Below are 21,177 nucleotides of genomic sequence, written 5' to 3' on the forward strand. Positions count from 1 at the left end.
GCCAGACCCCACTCGTTATGCCCTTTCAGCATGACTGTGAACCGCTGATGAGTATTCTCTGGGAACAATTTTCCAACCAGTTATGCACCCACCTTATAGTAGCTCCATCTAGGTTGTATTTCCCTATTTTGTTTATGAGAAGGTCACGCGAGACAGTATCAAAAGCCTTACTAAAGCCAAGATATACCACAACTACCACTTCTCTTCTCTTCTCTCCCCCCTCCCCACCCCCCCCCCATCTACAAGGCTTGTTACCCTGTCAAAGTAAGGGTCATGAAGGGGCATACAAATGTTTAGCTTATCTGGCATGTAAATACCTTGCAATGCCGGTTACAAAAGTGCCATGCAAATGCATGTTCTCACTTTCAGGTGACATTGTAAATAAGAAGCAGGCAGCATTATGTCCCGTAAATGTAAACAAACGTGTTTCTCTTAGCAATTGACTGAATAAAAGGTAGGACTGAGTGGACTTGTAGGCTCTAAAGTTTTACATTGTTTTGTTTTTTGAGTGCAGTTATGTAACAAAAAAAATTGTAAGTTGCACTTTCATGATAAAGAGATTTCACTTCAGTTCATGTATGAGGTGAATTGAAAAATTCTATTTTTATAGTGCAAATATTTGTAATAAAAATAATAAGTGAGTATTGCAAACTTTGTCATCTGTGTAATAGAAATCAATATATTTGAAAATGTAGAAGAACATCCAAAATATTTAATAAAGTTACATTGGTATTCTATTGATTAACGGTGCGATTAAAAGTGCAATTAATCACAATTTTTTTGAGTTAAACATGTAAGTAAACTGCAATGATCGACAGTCCTATTTCTAATGTAATACGTCCGACAGGCAGTGACATGAAACCTAACAAATCCAAAATTCTCCTGTTTTAATAAAGGCTCTTTTCTTAAACATTGAATAATTGGGCATCTTACTAGAATAAATTATTTAAAGTAGATTCAAAGGAGAAAAATAGAGATTGAATCTTATTTGAAACATGCTATTTATATTTCTGTTTTTAGATCCTTATTTCAGCAGATGATGAAATGGAGGAGTCAGAAGTTGAAGAGGACCTACGGAGACTGACTAACTTAAAGCCTATTAAGAAAAAGCATCGCTTTGGGCTGCCTGTATGATGCATTCCTGACCTGTGTATTTGCAGGTTTCGTGACATAAGCTTCCTGATCAGTGGATTTTCACTTTGCAACAGCATCCCTTTTTTCCTACTAACAGTTACTCAACAACAGGTCTGTGATTAGGATGCAGGTAGCTTGAAGCATTCCAGTTCAGTTGCACTACAAAACACTGACCAAATATGCAAGAGTGTCTTTTCATCATTTGTGGAAACACCACATTGTTAGGGACCAGACACTAAAATGGTTTGTATCTGACACTTCAGAGAAGACGACAGAAAAACAATTACTCAGTGTCAACTCACTTATGGTTCCTGAGTGATTCAGTGCAAGACATTCTGGAAAAAGGCATCGGGGTTGACTAAGTGGAACTAGTGTGTTTTATTACTAAAACTGGCATTTGCAACATATTAATTCCTAGAGCAGAATAGTTTTATGGTTACAAGCTGTAACTTAATGTTATTTTTTTAAGTACATGTTTACTTCCTACAAGGTACCTATGGAACTAATAGGCAGAACAAAGATTTTTTTCAAGTCTCCTCTAACCTATTTGACTATTTTATATTTAAGTTATATTTTCATACTGTTATATTTAAGGATTCTCTTTGTCAGAGAAAAGGATACTGTTCCCTTTTTTTGTGTGGAAAAAGATCAAAAGATTTGCAGTGAAGTTCTCATTCGTCCTTGTCACTTGATTAAGATAAGGCAAATGATGTTTTCACAAAGGGAAAAGCTTTCTTTCACTGTTGAAACCACCAAATGTCAACTAGAAATGTAGCCCCAAGTGTGGTTTTGGCAACGTCATTTAAGAATAGTGTTTTGTAAAATGGAGATGTTCTCTGCATATTTGGCAATATGCACTTTAGCAGATAAAGAAAACACATTTTTCTGATAGTTTCCTCATCTGTGAAATGAACTTCTAAGGATGACTTCATCAATATTTGTCTCATAAGAACTTGAAAATCTCTGATTGTACCTCTCAACTATTCCAAAGGAGGCAGAACATTCTCTCTCTATATTTCTTACATGGGATCTAGCACACGAGATGCTGATCTGATTAGAGCTCTTAGCACTACCTTAATACATATAATTCTTTCTTTGGGTTGCATTTTTACTTAAGATTTTTTCCATTTAAATATAAATGTGTAGTGCTGATCTTTAGTAACAATACTTCATTTGAAGGCTTTAAAGCATACTTCCCCAGTGCACACATTCCTTAATTCCTCCAAAAAAGCCTACTTGTTTCTCCCTTTCTCTATCTGGAATAAAACTGAGAGGTACTATGCACCTGTTACTACATTTAAGATGTCTGTGGCTTTCAGTGTCGTCTTTCCGTGGTTAATGAAAACATATCTGCTGGTGTTGAACCCTTGTAGACCTGTTTTCAGTGACCTCCTGGTCCTTTGTGTATTTCCCAACTGTTCCAACAGCTTTCTTTGATTCAATTAAGCCTTGTGTAGGATGAGGTGATGCATCAAAAAGATGGCAAAGATCAGAAATAAGTTGCAAATCTGGACATCAGATGCATTCCAAGCCTTAAAAAAACCAAACAAGTTCACTGGAAGACAGCTCAGAACTTTTTAAAGATTTTTTTAAATTTTGTATATATTTAGTAGGTCTTAATATGGTATGTTACCAATACTGCTGAAGTGGGGTTGGTAGGCCTTCGGAAATACTGTGTGCTCCCTTGCTTACCTTCACTATTCAAATATTTGTTTACAGCTTAGCTATTGAGGTAAACAAAATGTCCTGTGACTTCTTCTGTATATCTCAATCTGTCCAGCTGACTAAAAGGGACATTTTACCAAACCTGACATTTGAGCTAGCTGGAGCCCACCCCCAATCACTGGTACTGTGTGTTAAAACATAATATTTGCAATAAGTTAAATGCTAATGTTTTTCTTACACTAAATCTAGAAACTAAGGGAAACAGACACTTGCCTAATTTGAGTTTCTCTGAAGTGTGAAGTAGGGAAGTGTCACTAATCAATGTTGCCTCCCAATTTATTAGCTTACCTTTTTCAGTAAATGTTTCATCTTTTTTGATTTAAGCCTTGTCTGAGTATTGTACAATCAGGCAAGTTCAACCTCTCCAGTACAGTAGTTTAAGCAATTCACTTCAATGAACAGTATATCTACTACAGCTTTGCCACTCCCATGGGAATTAAGAACTAGTCTCCTCTGTTCACAAACTTCGGTATTTTTAGTCAGGAGCTTGAGAGGATTTGCCTAGGCCTTGTTCTATTTGAGGTAATGAAATAAAACAGATGATGCTTTCTCTATTCCACCATATTATACTTACCTATCCTCTTTAGTCATTAGGGATCATTTGAACAGCACACAAATCATGAGCTTTATTTTTTTGCTTCCTCTGTTCAAATTGTGCAGAATATCAAAATGAGCTTTGTTTCTAGTGTCAAGTTTAGTCTGTGAACCATCAAATGGCCTTAATCATGTAAAATAAGCTTCTTTTGTACAGACCTCATATTTACTGTCCAAGTAAAGATAGTATAAAGCACCATATAGCTGTTTTCTTCAGATTGTTTTAAGGGTAAAAATGCTTTTTTTCCCTTTTTTTTTTTTAAGTGCTTCAGTACCTCTGAGTTGAGATTTATATTGTATTGTTTTGTAACAGGACTTGTGACATAGTGAAATTCTATTAGCCAAAGACTCTTGAGCATTTCACATTCCCACAGTCATAACATGGAAAATGAATACCTTTTATTAGAAAGGTTGTTTGAGCATTAATTTTGATATAGTCCCTCTCTTTAATACTAGACTCTTAAAGTTCCCCCAGGTGACAGCAAGATGTTACATTTTTGCTCATTAGTTTTCATTACCCTTTCAAAAAAGAAAAGGAAAATGTTAAATTATTTCCCTGTTTGCAAAAGTCTTAACTGAAAAAATGAATTGATGCAGTAGTTAAAGTTTATACATTTTTCTTTGAAGCTCAGACATATAACATCTAGTGCTTCACTGTTGGAGTATTTTGGCAGTACAGTTTAAGAGAAACTATTCTATAATGAGTTGATATGATGATGATTTGAAGTCCTGGAAGCACATATGTGATTCTCCTCCAAATGTTAGTCTGCTGTGGCAAATCCATCCTTTAAACAACTCACAATAGGTTTAATTCAGACTGTACTTATAAAAGGTAGTCATTATGCCATTATTTGTTTGTTTAAAATAAGCTTGTGTATAAATAAATAAAAGGGATTCTAACTTTAAATGTATACTTGAGCAGAAATTAGAAATATTGGAGGTCAAGATTCATCACAACTTGTCAACCTTACAATACATGAACCGGTTATATCTGCGCTGTGATATGTTGTCATCTAATATGTGGTCTTAAAGTTCTGGCTTTAATGCATTCAGTGCCCCTTGTCCTACTTTATGTGGTAAAATGCTGTATATTAATGTTGCTGACAAAAATGTGCTATAGCTTTTCTTCAGGGAAAACTCATACTTGTTGAGTTGTGAACTTAACTAAAACAATGCAAAGTGTTCCAGAGGTTTCTAACAACTGTATGCACAGTTTCCAGCTGTGCCTGTTGGGGGAAAGAATGTTCAGCATTAGCAGTGAAGGGTTGAGTATCTTAAGGAATTTCTGCTATTGCCCCCAAGTCTGCAACGTGCTGTGCTTTTTGCAGCACCAAAAGTAGTGAAAGTGAACAAATCCAGCCACATCAGGTCAAAGTAGATCTAAAGCACAGCTGTGCAACTTTTTTTTAGACAATATGTAGTCTCCATTTCAATGACTGAAAATGACTACTATGGTTTTACAAAGTAAAACTACACTATCTTTAAAAAAGGGACTCTTTTTTGTAATTGGGTTTTTGTCTTGCCTGGGTATGTCTCAAATTGAACTTTGGGTTTATTTGTTTACAAGTAAATTGGGAGTAGAGCCTATGTCAGCAAACAATGACTGAAATCTGCTGCCCTCTGTTTGAACCATATTGTTTAATCAGTGGTGTTACATTAAAGTTTAAGGGTATATGATGTAAGGGTACTTACATTGTATAATGGTTTACAATAAAGTTTGACTTATTACAGATTTTTACATGTGTTCTGTGCTCCCTTATTATGTTAAAAATGAATGTACTTATTAGCTGTATTCAGTGTGCCTTTATGTTGATTACCTTCTGTTCTGGCACACATTTTGTTGTTTAGAGTTTAAGTACTGAACTTCAGATCTGCTGGTATTAGTTTTTGCTTCTGCATTGGGATTAGTTTCAGGATGTTGACACATCTCAATATCCATTTTCCAAGGAGAGACAAGACATGTTAGATTACAAATTTTGTTTTATGTGCAAATGTCATACATATTTAAAATTTCTCTCAAAGAGTTGCACTTACAAGGTGCAAAGGTAGTTGTGTTCCCTGTGGTGTTCTACACAGATTTTGCCTTGAGTGCACACCCATAGATATGTTATATGTCATGAAATAATCAAAATGAATTTTTAGGTATACTCCCTGTGAAGACGTACGGCTGGTTCTGCCCCCCAGCTGCCAGCCACTAAAGTATGTATTGTAACAGAGCTGTGGACTTCAGACAGAAATGTCAGTTACTGGAATCAGGGGAATGCCCCGCCTCCTGAACTTCAGTCATGTTTTATTTGCCTCCACAGTGACCAGTGGTTCAGCCAGAGCTTTTTGGAGGGAAATTTCAATCTCTTATTGAAAATTTCTGACTAATTTGGCTGAATTTGTCCATCTGTCCCCTTGGCTCCACCTTGGAGGTGTTTGCAGTGGCTGATGCGCCTGCAGGCTTCAGGAAGCAAACTCAGCAGAGAATGCCAAAAGATAAAAAGGAAAGAGCTGTCTCTTGCTTCACGCCTTTGTGTGTCCTGTGGAGCTTGTCAGGCTGAGTGCAGTTCCCCCTCAAAGCATGCTGTGGGCAGGGTCACCTTGGCCCTCCTCCAATAACCAACAAAGAGCCAAGCAGGAATCGAGTAGCCAGAGGCAAGCAGATCCCCTGCCTCGTTTCCATGAAGGGAGCGAAGCCACAAGGTCAGCCACCAGATGAAAGATCATACCTAAGTCCCGAGAACTGTACCAGCAATCATGCTTCTGATCGCTGCTGCCACCTCTGTAACATCCTCCTAGGGATTGCCTACTGATAACTCAGGCTGTAGCCTACAGGGAAAATGCTGGTCCATGTGGGACCCCTGCCAGTGGTAGAGGCTCCTGGGGATTCCATTCTTGAACCCCAGTACTTTCTTTGAGAGATCCAGAAGGAACCTCTGTTGGAAAGACAAGACGACAACCCCAGCCTCTTTCAGAGCAAGATCACTAGCCCCTTGGAAATATTTTTGGAGTGATCCCAATTTCACTCCCCCCATATGAAGCAGGATTATGGGAACAAACACTCAAAGGGGAAATAAATAAAATTAGTTTGGTTCCCTGCTTAACTTCATGGAGGGCCTCAGGGCATATCAGTGCAGCAGAAACTAAGCCCTAGATCTGTGCTGATTCCTCTGAACATGCACAAACACAAACATGGGAGCCGGGGGGAGAAATCCTCCCTCCATAGAGAGGGAAGGCCAGCAGTCTGAATCCGTGTTAGAGATTCAGGTAACAAATAGTTTAAAAAAAAAAAAAATCTAACCCGACTATAGACGTTTTCAGGCAAAGTACTTGGAGTATTGTTGAACTGTGCTTCAGAGGGCTGCAGCTGCCCTACACAAGTTATAGCTGAGATGTTGCACTGGAGCAGGTGTTCTGAGCCCCTCCCCCCCAGCATGCTATAAAACCTCCACCGCCCACCTGTACCACAACGACTGATTTCCTGCAAATAAAAGCCAGGGTCAGCATTAGGGAGTAGCAAATGGCAATTGCTTGGGGTCCCATGCCACAGGGAGCCCCCCATGAAGCTAAGCGGCTCAGGCTTCGGCTTCAGCCCCATACAGTGGGCTTCAGCTTTCTGCCCTGGGCCCCAGTGAGTCTGATGCTGGCCCTGCTTGACAGACCCCCTGAAACCTGCTTGCAGCCCTCCAGGGGGCCCCGAACCACTGCATTAGAGGAATGGGGGATTTCCTGTCATACAGAAGACTAGGAAAGCACCAGACTTTGTTGCCACCTGCCATTCTGAGGTACCAAACTCTCACCTCCAGGTTGTTTTTTCCAGCTGGTGCTGCAGGTTGGCATGCATTGCCATGACCTCCACTTCCTCTCAGCCCAAGGATCCATGACAAGAGGGACAGCAGCCCAGGTTTGGAAGAACAAGTAGGCAGTAAGAGATCTCTTAGTCTACTATTTACTAATATATAATATCTACCTCGTCAACATCAATTTTATAAGGCTAAAAGCATTTGAGATGTGCACCAGTCAAAATTCAACCTTGTGTCACTACTGAATGTGAACATGGCTCTTTCCTGGTGGTCAGGCATTCAGCATTTCTAAGGAGGAAATGTTTACCTGAAACTGTGGCCACTTTGCTATAAAGTCCTTGGCATACAGCCATGTCTGGGCAGGTGTCACCTCTACCCTTCCTTTGGGAATGAGAACTCTCTGACAGCATCAGCCCAGCAACAACAACCAAATAAGTTATGAAGTGCATTTGGCACGCTCTACTAGCTTTCACAAGCAGTGGTGACATGGGTGGGTAGTATTGGAACTATGGGCCCTCTCACTGCCTAAGGGCTTCTTCCTGAAAAAGAGAGTGGGGATACATCTTTCATGCAGATAATATGGGGCTTTTTATCACTGAGATTTGCTCAGGCAAATCCGTTACCAGCTTGTGGGAAATTTTATAGGAAGCTAAGGCTCAGAGCTGCTGGGGAAGTAGATTGCTAATCCTGACTCTTGCCAGATTCTGTAGCAAAGAATTATAGGTCAGATGGAAATATGAAACAGTCCACAAAGTACGAGAGGGAATACCATTTTACAAGTGGTAGCTGGACCACATCCAGGGTGTTGGCACTAAGCCAACTGAGGGCAACTCCTGACTTCATCTATCTGGAGTTAGCCTAGCACTAATTGGAGTGGCAGAGGGAGGGGCAGGTCTTTTTCAATTTTGGTCACAAATGATGTCATTGGACATTGCCCAGAGGGGGTGCTATGTGGAGCTCCGGATGAATCACAGCTAGTTTTGTCCCATTCCCAATATTGAGCAACCCATGGTAATGTCAGGCCATGAATGAAACCACCTGTCCGCTTTATCAGAATAATACTTCCCATTCCCCATCCTCTTTCTAACTTGAGAACTGGTAACAGAGCAGGGTGCGGTGTGAAACATCTGAACAAGTTCCTAAAGAAGGCTTATCTTCACTTTCCCATTTTTACCATTCCACAGGCATATTGCGCACTTACATATGGATGGTAGGTGGTTTTTTTTCAACTCCAACACTATTATTTGATCTGACAAGTGCTCACAGGGCCTTTTCCAGGATAATGCTGATATTAATACTAGCTTGAAGGAAGAGGGATACTCATTTGCATCCCTCCTCCTGGAAAATTCCCCTGGTCAAACAAAGAATGACATGATTGGAGTATCTTGGGTTCATGACAAACACAGATATATGGTGCCAGGCACCTCAATCATAGGCCAGGCTAAGGATGAAGCCTATTAGGTACAAGGTGTCATCTCAGAAGAATAACAGAAGATGAAGATGGCCATAAAGGAAAACGAGGGGGTGGCTCAGACACAAACTGACTACTTAGTGCAGCCTGTTGGGAATGCTGAACTCCATTGCAGGCCTGCATCAGTGAACCAGAGTTCACATGAGACATGTTGGTCATCCAATGCTTAGCCAACGCCATTTTTCAGCAGAAGTGTTCCGAATACCTCACTGACCACCAGAAAATGGATATATATAAATAACATTCATCTTATTTAGAATGTCCATATTTAAAGGATGATCCTGCTTCCTACTCTGGACCTTAGCATGATGAACATGATGTTGTTTATCTGAACATTTTCTTTCTTCCAGTAAGAAGGTTCACAGATCTGGGCCATCCTACACATAAACAGATCATTGGGAATAGAGACGGAAACTGACCTCCAAAGATTCAGGTTTATTTTGTTAAGGAAAATTATCTCAATACTTGGGAGTAAGAGAAATTGTTGTGCTTTTTCTTCTTAACACAACCTGTAATTTAGGAAGTAGAATTGAATTATCCTGGCTGTGGAAGCCATCTCATCTGAAGGGACTCTCTTGACAGGGACTGGCAGAACTGGTTCTTCCGTCAAGCTAGAAGCAGCCTGAAGTACCCATTGTAACTGGTCTGTGGATTTTAATAGTTGAAAAAAGGAAACTGGCAGATAAGCACAGATTTTCCTGTTTGGGGCTGAGTAGTGTAATTCCTAATGAGATTAAATAAGGTGTTTGTCAAATTCAGAAACAAAACAATTTCTTTCATAGTGCAGGTTTTGAATTCTTAACTAGATCAGTTACTGCTTTCAATTATTAAAATATCACCATTTTTAATGTGATCTCAAACTCTGCTTTGGATAAATTGCATCAGTAAGGTCATGCACTCAGTTGGTTTAAAAAAAAAATCCTGATTTTGTTTTCAGATTTCTTAATACGGTAAAATTCGAGTGGATTGATACTAGTTTTATTTTCCAATGTGGAATTACTTGACTCTAATAATGATGCAAAAGCTTGGGATTTGGGAGAATGGGAAGTTTTTATTATAATAAGCCACTGATTTTTTAAAAAATATATATAAAAGGAAATATCATAAACACTCATTTATCTATCAGTAATTCATTATTTCCGGGCAGAAAATTAACATAAATCATGTTCTCTGACATGAAGAGTTTTAAGTCTAAAAGCCAGCCAAAGGATATGAGCAAGGACTACAAATGGCAGGGAAAGTGGTGATTGGCCACATCTTGATGATTATAGTAGATTGGGATAATGTTTTTATCATTAGTTCTACTGCCTATGCTTGTCGTTCACTAAACAATATATGAACAAAGCTTGAGAAAAGACACACAATGAAGTTGTCCTCAACTAAAGCTATTAGTATTCCAGTAAATATCTATTTTAAAATTGCCAGTTGGAGGTTTTGGGTGTTTCTTGCCTGCAGCTGATCCAAACACAGAGGTTAAATAAATTATATTCAGGATGAAAAAAGTAACTTTAGTATAAATATAATACAATACAATTCTAACCAGAATTAGAACCCAATTTGAAATTATTTTTGCTATAACCTATAAATAAAAATTCTTCACTGAAAAATTAGGGACATCTTTTTAAAAGAAAGAGTTTGTGATTGCTGACTAAGTACAAAAATAGTTACCTAGCCTGCTTTCTAATTTATCTTTCTTACTTAACACTTAACTTCCCATTCTCTTGACTTGTGAGGACTCTAATTTTTTTTAATTCCTTCTAAAGAGAAAACACTAGCAGTCTTAAGAGCAAAGGAACATGAAGGAAATCAAGTTTTGGCATTGGAAGAATTCTAATGATCAAATTATATCAAGTATTTGAAATGCAACAATAACAAAGAGAAAATATATGGGCTGAGACCTATGCAGAAAAGTAAGGTTATTTGCCATTGGAGGTTGTCATACTCCTGATTCGTAAAAAGAAAAGGAGGACTTGTGGCACCTTAGAGACTAACAAATTTATTTGAGCATACGCTTTCGTGAGCTACAGCTCACTTCATCGGATGCATTCATCGGATGAAGTGAAATGTAGCTCACGAAAGGTTATGCTCTCTAAGGTGCCACAAGTCCTCCTTTTCTTTTTGCAAATACAGACTTACACGGCTGCTACTCTGATACTCTTGACTGTAGGTTTTGTAGCACAATATGGTAACACTGGGAGAGTAAGAAACCAAATCCCCTCCACATTTTTGTCAGCCTTCCCGTCAGAAGCATTCAGAGTCAGAAAAGAGTCTTTAACAAAGCATTGCCTTTTAAAGCTATAAATAGAGCCTCCACAGGTTCCCCTGGAAGAACTATTTGTTATAGTAGAGTGGCCTGAACTTCCATCCGCTCAGTTTCACTACTGCAGCTGTCTCCTCTTGTCAGTTCTGAGCTTCATCCCAGCTCCAGCCAGGCAGGTCAGTAAATTCTACAAACCCCAGTCATCGCTAAGAATAAACCTTTCAAAACAGCAGCCTGTGTCAACCGGAATCATTCTGGGATCTGGTTTGGGAAAATGACCCAGCTAATGACTTCATGTTAATGGTCTATATAAGTCGAGGAAAAATCAGGCTGCTGCAGAGTGTACTAGGAGCTGATCCAAGGGAAAAACTGCCTCTGAGAGGACTAATATTGAGGGAGCACCCCAGCTATGTCCCAGGTATGGAATGATATTAAGTTGGCTGGTGTATTGCACCACATCTGAAAAATACTGCACTATTCAATGATTCTTCTGGTTAAGTAGTTTGACAGTTTATGCTTTGTTAATCCTTGTGTTAATGAAAATTTTCTCAAATCACTGACCTGTTTGCTATTCAATTAGTTATTTTGGAAGTTTTTTTCAAGCCAAACTTTGTGAAAGAATTTAGCAATGAAACTATTTTTTGATCAATTATTTTGCGAGTGACCAAAAAGCAGCTTCTCCTCTACTGGCGCGACTGCAAATTAACACAACAACGTAAACTATCCTTTTTAGCTTTGATCACATTTGTTGAAAAGGAAAGATATGTTTGTCCTCTAGGTTGTGCAGATACGGTGATAGATTTAAATGTAGAGGGGATTCCTGGTTTTGCTTTTAGGCTAATCCCAAAGGCTATAGAATGTGTAAATGTGGGATTTTAGTTTAACTTTTTGTTTCTTGCTCTATCTCCTTGGGGTGTACCATTCTCTATGTAAAATGAGGCTTCATTGTAACAAAATACAGAAAAGCAATGAGTATGAGGGATTGAAAATTCTAGACAAAAATATAAAATAGGTGTCAAGACCCAAAGTACTCACTTAACTTCAAATGTACCATGTAACCAATAGGTTAAAATCATTCTCAGACTCCCCACCCCTATGCATTTTAAAGTATGTCTAAGTGGCTCAATTTCAAGATTGCTATGAATGCATAAAGAACCCAAAGAATGTATATTTACATACTGTTTTCCTAATGGACAGTATTTTGTGACAGAGCTGAGATGGTAAGAAAGCTTTATAGGAGCAATACTGCAAGGCTAGAGAAAAGAACCCTATGAAGAATTTGGAAAGAATTCAGTTCTGCTTATTCTCTTTCTTCCAAGTGAAATAGACTTGAAGGCAATGTTGCAGATCTTGTAAACCAACACTTTGTGCTATTGACAATTGGAGATAAACCCAGGCTGGAATGTTGTGCCTACTAGGAATAGTTTCTGGCTAAGATCCTGTCATTTGTGACTGGCAAGCAATTGAAAACAGTTCTACTGTCTGCCAGTTACAATGATACCTGGAGTGCCAGCAGGAACTGAAGCGTCTTTACTGAGGCTGTCTTCACTGCCAAAGAAAGTGTGTTTACTGCAAGATAACTAATGCTTTTTAGCTCTCCTGCTGTAAATTCCTATTGGAGGCAAGGCACTGTAGCTTTTACCATGAGGCCAACCACAGGCTAAGGGGGTAGAGTTGGCTTTACCAACCTACCACATGGTAAAAACTACAGGTTTCTTACTTCACTTGGGTTTTACAGTGGGATAGCTAATGCACATTCATTACCATGCTGTCAACACACACCATTTTTGGCAGTAAAGACAAAGCCTTAGAATTAATGATTTCTGCCACGGTAAGTTAAGAAATCCTGATGCCTGGCATTTAAGATTTAAGAAGGGATTCCGCAGGTTTCATGCTCACCCTGTTCATGAAACCAGTTTCCCCCTATTCTGGTTTAGAACCTGCACCCACAATAAAAGGCCTGTGTATTACTCTCTTCATTGCCCAGTTGTGGGGCTGTGAGGTATATAAATAATTCACACTGCATGACAAATACCAATACAGACATATACATGAAACCTGTGCCATATAGTAGATACTTAGCCTATCTCTTGAATAATCAGTTAATGAATGGCACTAACCACTTACTGAGAAACTCTGTTAAAAGAATTTCTTTTTTTAGGTTTTATGCCTTTGCTTTCTTTGGCTGGCTATATAACACTTTCCCCAGAGGCCTCAAGGACATTTTGGTTCCCACAGTAAATTTCAGTGACATTGATCACAAGCTATGCTGAGGCATTCTTCTGTGTTTGTAGCTAAGAGAAAACATGCAAGAGTCTCCAGTACAACCAACCTTCCCACTGTCTAAAGTCATGAGCACGGATGCTGCTTGGAACAAACTACTGAAAACATTCTCATGCCTAGGGTTGAGAGAATCTATTCCCCTGCATTTACATGGTCTCTTTGTTTGGTCTCCAATCTCTAGAAATTCATCTATTGTCCCCCTTCCACCAAGATAAATTCTCTGCAATCAATCAGCAATAACTAACTAAAGTCAAAATAGGGAAAGAGGATCTAGCTACAGAATGCCAGGCTCTTGGTACTCAAATAATACACAACTACTCTTAAACACTTTGGCTATTGTTTTTAATTCTTCAGTTGCTTATCTTGTGAGGATGTGGTTGGACTAATCGAATTGCATGCCTGTATGTTAGTTACCACTGTGTACTCCATGCAAGCAGGGAGTGGTGTCATCATGTCTGTCATTCCTTGAAATAGCACCCTGAAGGCAAGACTTTCAAGAATTGTGTGTGTGACTGGCTAACACTGACCAATGTTGTCATTCCTACAACTTCCTCTTTTGACGGTGATGCATTCAGCTATTACCATTCTCACTGTCTGAAAGAAGTCTAGGTAGAAAAATCAGAGCTGTACAACATACAGTATTTGCAAAAATATGGTAAATGGCAACCCTCAGTTACACCTGTTTCTGCTGTAGAATTTGAGATTTTATTCATCACTTATTTATTCACTCTAGATTATGAATCAAGACACTTAAATGTGTTCAGAACCTGTAGCCAACACTACTGATTGCTTGGTTTGCACTACTAAATTATACAAACTCTCTGGTCAGACAAAAGAAGATTGGATGGGAAAGAGAGATCTTTTAGTTACCAAAAGACTAATAATTTTATGGACAAATATTTAATCTGGATCAATGAAGTCCAACCAGAAATTTTCTCCAACATATTAAATACAAGTGAGTATTTCTAGAGAAATAAATAATGAACACTTAACAAGTTTAGACTCAGGGTGTGTCTTCACTGCGGAGTTATCCCAAACTCTTACTCTTGTGCTGCCCCTAATCTCCACACACAGAAACCTCTGATCCATGATTTAGTGGTGCTTTCAACCCAGAGTAGGTGCCCCATCTTGGGCTGCAGGTCAAAGCCCCAGTGAGGCTTTTTCTTGGGTTCATAAGATACCCACTTTGCAGTGAAGAGACAGACTAAATCACTGGAGTGCTTGGTCGTCTTCCAATGTCTTCCCACAATTCCCCCCATGTGCCTAGAAGGACAGAAAAGGTCTCCCAGAATTTACTGGGAAAGAATCATAGAGCATCTCAGTTAACTGCAGTGCTAAGAACCACGTGAGATTACCCTGGAAGTCCTAGCACCACATGTGGGTAAGTGCAGCATCAGTGTAAGGACACTAGCTCAGTTTGCAGGATGGCTGCTCACACCTGCTCTAGACTAAATTGGGTGCTCAGACCCAGGTGCTGATCACCCGAGTTAACTCTGCAGTGAGAAGTCTGATGCCTACATCAGATTTTACCACAATGGTTTGAACCATTCCAACTTTGTCAGTTGGTATGTTGACACTCCTGGACATCTTTCCCTCAGCATAATAGATTAATGGATATGTCTTCATATTTGTAAGTCGAGATCTAAATTCCTCTATCTTTTTTCCTCTTTACTTTCCAAACCTAGGCTCAGGTTCCTTAACTACCTGTCCCTTTTGGTCTTTAGGCACAAGGCAAAATTTGGTATACATGATTATAAACCACTTCCACTCCATCTTTCAAAAGTTACGTCGTCTCAAGATAATTATAATGTAACAATGGTTCTCAGGTTACTAGGGCAAGTGTTTTCAACACCTAGTTCAGGAAGATGAATTTTTGGTAGCAAATTTTTTTCTTCTTTGCCATCTGTGTGCAATCTAGCTGCCTACTGTTACCTGTGTGTGCTGTACAAGGCCGCAGATCATTAGTGTGTACAATATAGTGTAGGTATAGATGGAATATAGAGTATGTGTTAGATAACAGTTCTATATGTTAAAACAATGAGGAATCCTTGTGGCACCTTAGAGACTAACAAATTTATTTGGGCATAAGTGTTCATGGGCTAAAACCCACTTCATCAGATGCATGGAGTGGAAAATACAGCACAGAGGTATAAATACACAGCATATTAAAAGATGGGAGTTGCCTTACCAAGTGGGGGGTCAGTACTAATGAGCCAATTCAAGTAAGGTGGAAGTGGGCTATTCTCAACAGTTGAGAAGAAGGGAAGAAAAATCACTTTTGTAGTGCTAATGAGTTCAATGTAGCCCATTTCAAACAGCTGTCGAGAAGGTGTGAGTATCAGCAGGGGGGAAATTAGTTTTTGTAGTGACCCATCCACTCCCAGTCTTTATTCAGGCCTAATTTGATGGTGTCCAGTTTGCAAATTGGTTTGCAAAATGGTGTCCAGTTCTGCGGTTTCTCGTTGGAGTCTGTTTTTGAAGTTTTTTTGTTGAGGAATTGCCACATTTAAGTCTATTATTGAGTGTCCAGGGAGATTGAAGTGTTCTCCTACTGGTTTTTGAATGTTATAATTCTTGATGTCGGATTTGTGTCCATTTATTCTCTTGCGTAGAGACTGCCCAGTTTGGCCAAGACTGGGAGCGGATGGGTCACTACAAAAACTAATATCCCCCCTGCTGATACTCACACCTTCTCGTCAACTGTTTAAAATGGGCCACCTTGATCACATTGAACTCATTGGCACTACAAAAGTGATTTTTCCTCCATTCTCAACTATTGAAAATAGCCTACTTCCACCTTAATTGAATTGGCTCGTTAGCACTGACCCCCCACTTGGTAAGGCAACTCCCATCTTTTAATATGCTGTGTATTTATACCTCTGTGCTCTATTTTCCACTCCATGCATCTGATGAAGTGGGTTTTAGCCCATGAAAGCTTAAGGACTCCTCGTTGTTTTTGCTGATACAGACTAACACAGCTACCACTCTGAAACCTGTCAGTTCTATATGTTGCATCTTTGTCTCCTGTATGTTCTGTAACTTGAAATACTGACATCTACTTATCTGTCAAAATTTTTAGGCAGCCCCCGTGAAAAAGAAGCGTCCTCCAGTGAAGGAGGAAGATCTCAAAGGGGCTAGAGGAAAGCTCTCCACCAACCAGCAAATTAAATCCAAAACCTACCAAGTCATGAAGCAATGTGGTAAATCTCTTGTCTGTTTACAGTACTACAAATGTTAAAGCAAATCTTCAAAAACTTGAATTTAATTGATAATCCCAGCTAACGTGCAAGCTCTCTAAAGAACAGCCAAACTAGTTTCATTCAGGCAACCTACATTTGTGTAGAGCAAAAAGAAATTTTTCTGATAATAAAAGGAGCTTATTCATGTTTCCAAGGAGTACAGTATATGCAGTAAGGCACATAAATATAAAACTGGCAGAACCCTCTGCTGAAATGCAGGCACGATAATGCTCATGTATTTTGCCCTGGTTATGTGGATCAACTGAGAGGAAGGGCAGGAATTCGTCTGCTTCCTACACCTCTTCCACCTATTAGGTTTTCACTAGCTGGTGCTCATAAGGTGAAAGGCTCTGCACAAAGTGAGCCTCTGCCTCCAGACTATACTGACTGAGCATTACAGGGTGGGAAGTATTGCCATGGATATGACTTCTGGAACATGGCTAAACCACTTTCTTACTCCCTAATTAATGTCAGTGGGTCTTCCTTGACTAAGCATTGAGTTTAAAAATGGGTCAGAACTAGAGCATTTGATCCTACATTGGGAGATGCCTGGGATGTCAGGGGAATATATTTGCTGTGCTTGGACTACAGGACATAAACGGGAAAAGAAGAAAAATTTCTTATTGATTGAAATCTCTCTCACCTGCTGCTCATGGTTTGTCACTCTTTTAGGATTGGGATGGGGGATCATGAGGAAAGATGGGCTTTAAATTTGAAATCCCGTATTCCAAATTTAAAACTGTTTTGAAAGCTTCAAATGTAGCTGCAGGGATTCTCTCCTCAGAGGGATAAATTAAAGATACCGGTCAAGATGTTTGGCAATTGGCCTACACTGCCCTTGAGAATCTGCAACATTATTCAGAACAGTAGCGCTATTCTATAGTATTGAGCAATGCAACTGTGTGTGCTGCAAACCCACACATTTTGTACCACTGAGTACACTCGACGGGTCCTGAATTTCCATGCATTTGAATGGGGTGATGTATTTCATTACAGAAGAAGTATGTGTTCCAGCAGCACAACTGTTGTTGGCATAAATGTTTTTAACTGATTGACTCCTTTTGTTCTTCTTTTTCAAGAACAAGAGGGCTCTGTGGCTCCTTCCGTATTCAGTCAAGATCGGACAGGAGGTGAAACAGCCTTTGAGAAGCGTAAAGAAGAGCCATCAAAGAGTGTCTTTGGCTGATAACCAAGTTTAACCTCTGTGACACAGATTCCTAATGCAACATTTAATCTCAAATTGCTGTTGCTCATACTAAACTTATTGCTGCACTCGTAAGTCAACTTAATTCTTTCAAATTAGTCATTAATTAGGAGGACTCATTTTGTAGGCTACAACTTCCTTTTATAAATTTAAATATTTTCTTTCTATATTGTACATGCTGTAATGGTTTCAGTAAGAACCTGGTCACTGGACGCAGGCTGGCATAGTAATGACCAATTTCTGCTTAAATGACATATGTGTTTTTCTAAGACTTATGTTCCAGAGCTGTGATCTAGTTCAATTTTCAATATAATCTTAAGTGCAAAAAAAGTAAAATAAATGAGTGATATGGATTTGATTTCAGTACAATTCCTTCTAACTGTAAATGTTTTTATACTATTGCTATTTTCACAGTTGGACACGTAATTTTGCAAAAACATGATAAAGGACTTCACTTTTATCTGTAGCTTTTTCCTGATATTTTCCTGTACTTCTGCTTTCCACACTTTACTTAAGGATTATGGTGAGTAGGATGGGTTATTTACTGCTAACGAGTGAGATGAAACCATGTTGAATTGAATACCACACATCCACAACTCTAGACAGCTTTGTGCAGAGCATCAGGGTCAGTCTGTCCAGAGCTGAATCAAATCCAAAGGATTGGATGCCCCAGTCATGTACAGAACGCTGAATATGGGGATGCAAGAGAGGGAAGGATGATTCAGTGGTTGGAGTGCTAGCATAGAACCCCGGACATCCAGGTTAAATTCTTTGCTCTGCCACCAACTTCCTGTGTGATCTTGGGAAAGTCTCATATTCTACCTGTGGTTCCGTTCCCTCCCATTTGTAAAATGGGCATAATAGCACTGCCCTACTTCACTGTGTGGGGTGAGGATAAATACATTAAAAATTAGGAGGTGCTCATACACTCCAGTAATGAGGGCTACACAGTAGCTAAGCTAGAGGCTTTATGGATTTTAGAACTATTTAAAAACTGTTGAGACAGACAGATACATTACGGTCCATCCAGCATTATACAACAGTGCACTGAAAATGTGACTTATACCAACATGGCTGTCAAAGCTGTGGCAACTGAAAAGATGTTTAAAAAAGAATGAGTGAGGTTTTAACTCATATTGCAACACCTCTATAAATTAATCTAGAATAAGTCTCCTTCCCTGTGTGTGCAACTTGTCTGCACCAAAGAGCTTTCCGCATGGCATAGCTATTGCTACTCAGATGAATTGTGACACACACATAATGGGCAACAGGTATTCTCAAAGCAGACAAGCTACATCTAAAGTCAAAATTTCTTGTTCTAGGAATACTAGAATAATACATTACATACTAGTGTGCTATATCTTCAAATTCAGGTGAATTAGTTTGGATAAAATAAGGGTTTGACATAACTTTGAACCAAACCAAGTTTTTCTAAGGCTCAGAATATTCAATACATTTTTTTCTAGCTTTTATTTTTCACTTTTATAAAACTGCATTGGTTAGCTTTCCATTCCAGCGAGGTCAAAGGAGCCAAAATGGCTTGAGGTTTTCCTCTTGGTATTTCCAGCCTGGCTAGAATAAAAAATGAAAAACCTCTCGAGAGAACTTGTTCCTGCGAGGAGCTTTCCAGATCCTTTAACCTTGCGAGATCTCCCCATCCTTTTTTCTAAAAAGGGTTATACTTCATCATCTATGAAAAATAAAACTTGCCTGTTGAGCTGTCTGTGCAGATGACCAACACTGATGGGGGGTTTTATTACTTTTGCCCTTGCACATGCATGGGTTTTTCTAAAAAGAATTTCCACGATTTCAAGTAGATGAATGAAGACACTGAGAGAACTGCTGACAGGACATTATCTCTGAAAGCACCTTTCCTTAATTTTATAGTTCAGGAACATTTTGTAAAGTTCATCTCCCCTTACCCCCCTCGCCCTCAACATCTTAAAACTAAGGAGAATTATGAGGATACTTGGGGCAAGTCTACACTCCAGTGCTTCAGCAGCACAGCTGCCCTGCCGTAGCGTGTCTGCTGAAGACGCACTATGCTGACGGGAGAGCGTCTCCTGCCAACGTAGCCCCCGTGCGGACAGCGCAAAACTTGCGTTGCTCAGGGTGGGAGCGGGCTTTTTCACACCCCTCAGCGACATAAGTTATATCGACTTAGGTTATAGTGTAGGCCTGCCCTTAGTGTTTTAAAAGAGGGGAATAATGTTTTAGTTTGCCTGCTTTCCTGTATGGGGATCATGAGCGATGGAATTGCTGCAGGTCACAACTCAAGTTATCCAGTTCCCTTCATTAATAATGTTAAGATAATTGTTAGGCTCTCTTCTTACTCTTTATAAAAACTAAACAAATACTTCCTGATGGATCCTGCAGAAAAGCCTAAGAGGGCTCTAACTAAGTATTTAGAAAGTGGCCCAGAGAATACATATGATTTTAGAGAAACTTCCACACACATGAACCTCTTTATCATTTTCTCTTTTTATCCTCACTTATAATCTGAAACCAAGGAGTCACCAGGTGAAACTAAAACAATTAACTGAAAACAAATACAAGGTAGTACTGTAGTACTTCATGCTGTTTATAGTCAACTGGTGGAATTCACTGCTCCACCCAGCCAAATTTTATAGCGGGATTTTTAAAAAAGAACTGGAATGGTTAACAATCAAGAATACTATTGCCAGCTAGAAATACCATTGAGTATTATAATTATACTTCCTGGCATACGACTGCCTGAAGGGTTAAGAAGGAATTTCCACTCCCACATACAGTACGGCTTTGTACAAATGGTTAGGTACATTTACAGGGAGTTTGATGCCTTTTTAAATTGAAGATAAAACCTACCAAATGGAAATTGTGGGGCGTTTTTGCTTTAGAAGTTTTTAAAACTATGGCAGAATCAGCATGCACGGCACTTGTCTCACCCTCAAGAAACCAAAGGACAAAGTGCTTGCTTTAACTTGGCACAGCGTGGACATGGTGCTGTGCATGCTCTCCCCCTACAGCTATGCCAGTGCACCCTGCAACACACCACCTTTCCCAATGGGCCAAATTCCCCCTAAGAAATCGGGGAAACTATCAAACTTCCTGTCCTTTGTTTCCAGTGGTAAAAAATGAAGCTGACTCACTACTGAGCTCTGCCAAAACATACAGTAAAAATTACCATTAAATTGCAGTCTTTATCAGTAGTAGTACAGATCTCTTATCCAAGTTGAGCATTCTAACCAATTATCTGATAACCAACCACTCAACCTGGCCTTATAAAGAAATGGTGCTACCATGGAATTACTGTGACCGAGATGGAGATACTATAGATCATATACACTTGATACCGCAAAGTACCCGCTATCAGTTCTTTGGCTTTCTGTCTAGGGTACTAGATGCTCCTCTGTGGATCTATTAGACACTGGAAAAGCAGATGAAAGGAGCACTGTGCAGTGGCACCCAGGTCAAGGAAGAAGCAATAAGAGATAACGAGA

At 39.4% G+C, this 21,177-nt stretch overlaps 1 protein-coding gene across 1 annotated transcript in view; it reads left to right on the forward strand.

The window, feature by feature from the left end:
• The window catches only part of LOC144267768 (store-operated calcium entry regulator STIMATE-like), a 120,183-nt gene extending 102,352 nt beyond the window's left edge, over positions 1 to 17,831 (forward strand). Inside the window, exons 8-10 of the mRNA XM_077822027.1 lie at positions 1,021 to 1,128; positions 16,335 to 16,455; positions 17,574 to 17,831. Of these exons, the coding sequence (XP_077678153.1) occupies positions 1,021 to 1,128; positions 16,335 to 16,455; positions 17,574 to 17,680 (336 nt within the window). The 3' untranslated portion in view covers positions 17,681 to 17,831. The remainder of the gene's footprint in view (positions 1 to 1,020; positions 1,129 to 16,334; positions 16,456 to 17,573) is intronic.
• Positions 17,832 to 21,177: the final 3,346 nt, after the last annotated feature.

This window comes from Eretmochelys imbricata, chromosome 7 (assembly GCF_965152235.1).
Source record: "Eretmochelys imbricata isolate rEreImb1 chromosome 7, rEreImb1.hap1, whole genome shotgun sequence".
NCBI classification, from domain to species: Eukaryota; Metazoa; Chordata; order Testudines; family Cheloniidae; genus Eretmochelys; species Eretmochelys imbricata.